Genomic DNA, 5196 nt, shown 5'->3' with positions numbered 1-5196 from the left:
AATTATATAAAAAATTTTTTTTAATCTTTATATAAATAATATTATATATATTATATATATTTAATCTTTATATATTTCAGAATTTTTAGAATAGTTTTATAATTTTATAATTTTTTAAAAAAATTTATCAGATCTTTTTTATACTAAATCTTAAAATATTTCAGAATTCACATATATTAAAAATTCTGAAAAAAAATAAAAACATTCTGAGTATTTTTGAAATGTATTCCAATTATTATTTGTCATCACACTTTGTCATTAAAATAACATCTTTAACATCATGCAGCAACTTATTTCTTGGAATAAGTTATCGTTAGTTCATGTTCAACGGATGTTAAGACATAAAGCGCGTACATTGAAACATTAGAATTTTAAACTTATAATAATACGTCGAAAGAAAAGATTGGTTGCTGCAACAATTTAAATAGTAAAATATGGCATAGCATTTTTAATCGGCTGTAACAACCAGTTTTTGGTTGTAGCAGCAAATTTTTAGTTATGTCAGCCTATCGAAATCATATTGACATTGCTGCTACTGAATTTTACTATCTTAAATCTTTAAATTGTTGCAGCAACCAATCTTTTCTTTCAGTGTATGTATGCAAACTTTTTTTCATTACAATTTCAGTAAATTTTATCTAGAACATTTGTGAAACACTGTATGTTCGTGCTACTCACCAGGGCTAAGTAGAACAGCCGCGCTATAGAGCGCCAATTCGGTTTCAGTGAGTTTTAGTTCGGCAATGCTTCTGGCCAACTCGAATACGCAGGAAACAAGCTTCATTTCCGCCGTATCCGTCGTATAAAACGCCTCCTGCGGTAGCAAGGTGTCACCGTATAGGACGCAGTTTTGCTGGAGATCGAGGTACCTGCTCATTCGTAGCACAGCCAACTCGAAGGAACCTATTACATTTCAGTAGGATATTAGGATAGATATTTCAACTATTCATTTTTTATTTATCTAAATCCTTTAAAAACTGACGGATATTGTCTTCATTATTCTAGTGTAACAAGAGATGATTACGAATTCAAATATGGCAACTATATATCTATTAATTTATATATCTATTAATTTATTAAGCGATTTAGTCTCATTGTACTATTAAGTCATAATATCAAATTATACCTAATTTCAATTATTTCTAATCATTTCTATCGTCACTGTTCCTATTCAACATGTCGTTAATTGAAACAATAAAGTTATAACTTATAATACTTTAACTTGAAAAAATATATTTAACTAAAATTTAACTAAAAAAAATTTTAGTTTATTACATTTACTAACAAAAAGTACATACATAGTTTATTAATTACTAACAAAAGTTAATATGATTGTTGTTTATAAAATAATCAAAGAAATTGATTGATTTATATTTTGACATACATTAAAAATAATAAAATGTTATTTTTTAAACTCAAGAGAATGCCATTGCCATTGCTCTTTAGATATTTAACAATGTGAGACTTTTCTCTTGAAAAGTTTTTCCATGATTTTGAAAAAAATAATTATTTTGAGAAAAATAGTTTTAAAAAAATCACAAGGTTCTTTTATTTAAAAAAAGAAAGATAGAAAATATCTTTTAACAATAGACCATTCATACTAATGTTTTTATATTTTATATTTTTTATACATTAAATTTTCAAAAAACAAATTTTCGATTCTTTCTGCTTCAATGAGACTAATCTCTTAACGCTTGAAGAAAACTACAGTAACAAATCTTCTAAAATTTTTTAATTTTTCCAATAATAAAATAGATAAAACATTAGATTTGTCCAATAAGTAATTAGAAAAAGAATAAAATTATTAGTGACCGCGTGAAGTATGTATGTATAATGCAGTTGCTTACCTGTTCCACTTAAGAATTAAAAATAGAATAATTAATCTTGAGATTAAATTCTTAAATTTGTGCTCAAATCACGCGCAAGAGCATGCAAAAGAGCAATATAGTTTTATCGCTGATAAACGAGAAATGGTGCTTATGCCGATGCAGTTACATACCGGCCTTTAATAAAACAATCTGGTCGTCCTGCGAGAGCTTCATGAATCCAGGGACCATTTTGGCAAATTCGATGATCTGCTGGATAACGGTGGTCAACTTTTGGGCGCACTCCAACCAGAGCTGCTCATGTGCCATGTTCTTGTAGTAGATCATTCTGGTAATGTCGGTGGGCTTCCGGAAGGATTCCTGGATTTGTTCCGTCGACACCAGGCATGTCCTTGCGTGCGCGTCCGCTATCGTTTTCGAGAGAAGCTCGCTGATTTGTGCCGGATCTGCGAAAGTTCGACGAATTTTCCGCTCGTAAAGTTCCTTTCATAATACACATGGTTAAAAAATAATAGCGAAATAAAAAAGATAAGAGAGTTTATCCGGTAAGCCAAAAAAATTTTTAATCAATCTCAAGCACAGCAAATGTACAATTGTACGATTCATATTAATCTTTCATTACAATAATCTTTATAGACTTATCTCATAAATTGTTTTTTTTTTAATTATTGAAGAATTATATTTTTATATTTATATAGGAATTTTATTTTTATTAAAATATTTACAAAAGGATCTTAAGTAGAGATACAATAATAGAAATAATTTAAACAGAATAATTTATTGAGTAGATTGTTTGTTACAAAGAGACAGATAGTTCATGCAGAAGATGTGTTTGTATGCATTCGAATGTTGTGCATATATTTATATATGCTAGATATTGATTAATGATTAAAATTAGAAATAATATAAGTATTTATACATATATACAAATATACATTTATAGAATGTCTCCTAATTATGATACAGCGCTCATATGTAGAGTGGACTAAATTGAGTCAAAAACCTGTACCATTATACAATTTTTACAACAATTAACGAGATATTAATTTCTAAAGGTTGTCGAATAAGCAAGTAAAATTGACGTATAAGATATTTTTCAAAGTTCTTTATAAAATATCTCAAACATATTTCTTAATGATAATTTAAAATTGTGTCGATTTTATATATATATTCTGCTCATTGAATAATTTAAAAAAATTGTGAAAATTAGAGGACATCCAATGTGTGTGTATATTATGTATACTATATACATACATACATACATATATAGGTATATAATAAAATACTTAAGAAAAAATCTTGTATAGTTAACGCAAGAAATATATTTTGTTTTCAAAGAAATATAATTACATTATATACATATATATTTTTATAATGGACTAAAATTTCTTTAAACAAGAAATACAGATAAAAAACAAACATAAAAAGGGTTAGATAAATTTTATGTACAATCGTGTGAAACATAAAATTACTAAAAGCAGAAATGTTTAGAATTTCGTGAAAAAAAATTTCTAGAGTTTATAAACTATTTACGTATAACATCGTACAGAAAAAATAAAAAATGAATCGACATACAAAGATTAATAAATGCTAGATTCTACAATTTTGTAGGAAATGCAATTGTGAAAAAGATAAAGCGTGGAGAAATATATTTTACATAATAATTAAATATAAAGTAAATTAACCATTTAAAATAACATGCAAACATTCAACTTTCGAGATGAAATTTTAGAGGGCCAACATTTTACCAACATTTATAATCAAATACAACTAAAACGTTTATAATAATTTTATCGCGTCAGGAAGTACATAACGTCATATCTTGTAACATAAAAGAGCAAGTAATTTCTATTTTTGAATAACTCTTTATGAATTTTTCATGAGGCTGGACTAGTTTTCACGTTGATTAATGAATTTCGTTGGTAAATCATCTCAAGATTTCATATTATAACATAATAGTTTCACCTCATCATTATCTTAAATTATTTTAAGATATGGTATAATCTTTTTAATCATTATAATTTATTTATTTAAAAAAAATACATATATATTTATTTAAAATATATACATGTACAAATATACATATATATTCATGTAAGTCTAATACTAAAAATTTTATAAAATGTAAATTACGAAGACGTAAAACAAAATATTATCAAAAATATAAAAATTTCATACGTTGCTCTATTATTATGTTTGAATATCTATGTAAAATTTGAACACAATTTTCTTATTGATTTAAATTATTTTATTTAATTTTTTTGTTAGTCTTGATTCTTATATATATAAAATTTTGTAATATTTATTTGCAAATTTAAGAAGAAAGTAACACTAAAAATTAAATCAAATTTTAAATATATATTGATCAAGCAATCATAAATATTCGTGCAAAAGTTTATTTAATTTCTCTTATTTGATTAAAAATTATTGATTTAATTGTAAAGAAATATGGTCATTTTGCTATAAACCATAAATAAAACCATTATAAGTCAAACTATTTTGTTTTTTGCAATTGATTTTATAACATATTCATATTCATATTTGGGTTAATATCATTCACATTTTTTTGAATGATAGTGGCTTATTTTTGCCAAAGATAAATATATATAACAGAACATCCTTAAAGAGATTGATTAAAATAAATTTCACTGAACTTTCATAATTAAATTTCATCGCGACGTATTTCTCTACAAACTTTTGTTGGTCCTCTGGAATTACTCTGCATGGGATCAAGCGAGTGAGTTGGGATGAGGGCATGCAAAGGGACACAAACGTAACCTCACATCTCATCGCATGGGACATACTGGGCAGACTCGGCACTTCGTCATCTTCAGATGGATTGCTGACCCTCTGCTGCTGTCCACTAAGGAAGGTCGTCGAGTCAACCATCGTGTACGAGCCATGGCCCAGGCCGGCGAGCTCGACGGTGGTTTCCTGTTTCACGGCGACGATTCCGCCGCCGCTCAGGGAGCCGCTGCCACCGCCACCGCCTCCGCTCCCGGCAGTCCCGCTGGCGGCCGCGGCAGAACCGCCGCCACCGCTACTATTACCATTACCGCTACCAGTACCGCCACCACCATTACCACCACCACCACTACCGCCGCCACCGCCTCCTCCTCCGCCACCCCCTGCGCCGTTCCCAGTCGTCGAGGCGGAGAGAGACTTCCCTGATGTGCCGAAAAGTCAAAGTTCACGAGGGCTTGAATTGGTCTCGAGGGTTGAATCGCGAATAGGTCTAAATATTTCAGTTCTGTGAATGAGTTCTATAGGACCTTATCTCACTATGGCCTAGACAAACTGGACACGTATGTGTACCTCTTGTTTCCTTTTCCAAAATATAATATAAAAAAACGTCTTTTTTCTTTTTATT

At 29.2% G+C, this 5196-nt stretch overlaps 1 protein-coding gene across 6 annotated transcripts in view; it reads right to left on the bottom strand.

Annotated features, from left to right (window-relative positions):
* The window catches only part of LOC108688755 (probable nuclear hormone receptor HR3), an 87222-nt gene that overhangs the window by 5594 nt on the left and 76432 nt on the right, over window positions 1–5196 (bottom strand). For 2 of the 6 annotated variants that reach the window (XM_018195126.1, XM_018195127.1), the window contains exons 5-7: window positions 4610–4993; window positions 2000–2272; window positions 679–903 (exon numbers count right to left, since the gene is read on the bottom strand). In XM_018195126.1, the coding sequence (XP_018050615.1) occupies window positions 679–903; window positions 2000–2272; window positions 4610–4993 (882 nt within the window). The remainder of the gene's footprint in view (window positions 1–678; window positions 904–1999; window positions 2273–4609; window positions 4994–5196) is intronic. The other 4 variants (XM_018195129.1, XM_018195128.1, XM_018195130.1 and 1 more) reach the window with 2 other exon arrangements.

Source organism: Atta colombica, unplaced genomic scaffold (assembly GCF_001594045.1).
Source record: "Atta colombica isolate Treedump-2 unplaced genomic scaffold, Acol1.0 scaffold238, whole genome shotgun sequence".
Taxonomy (NCBI): Eukaryota; Metazoa; Arthropoda; class Insecta; order Hymenoptera; family Formicidae; genus Atta; species Atta colombica.
This window is presented reverse-complemented; position numbering and strand designations above follow the sequence as displayed.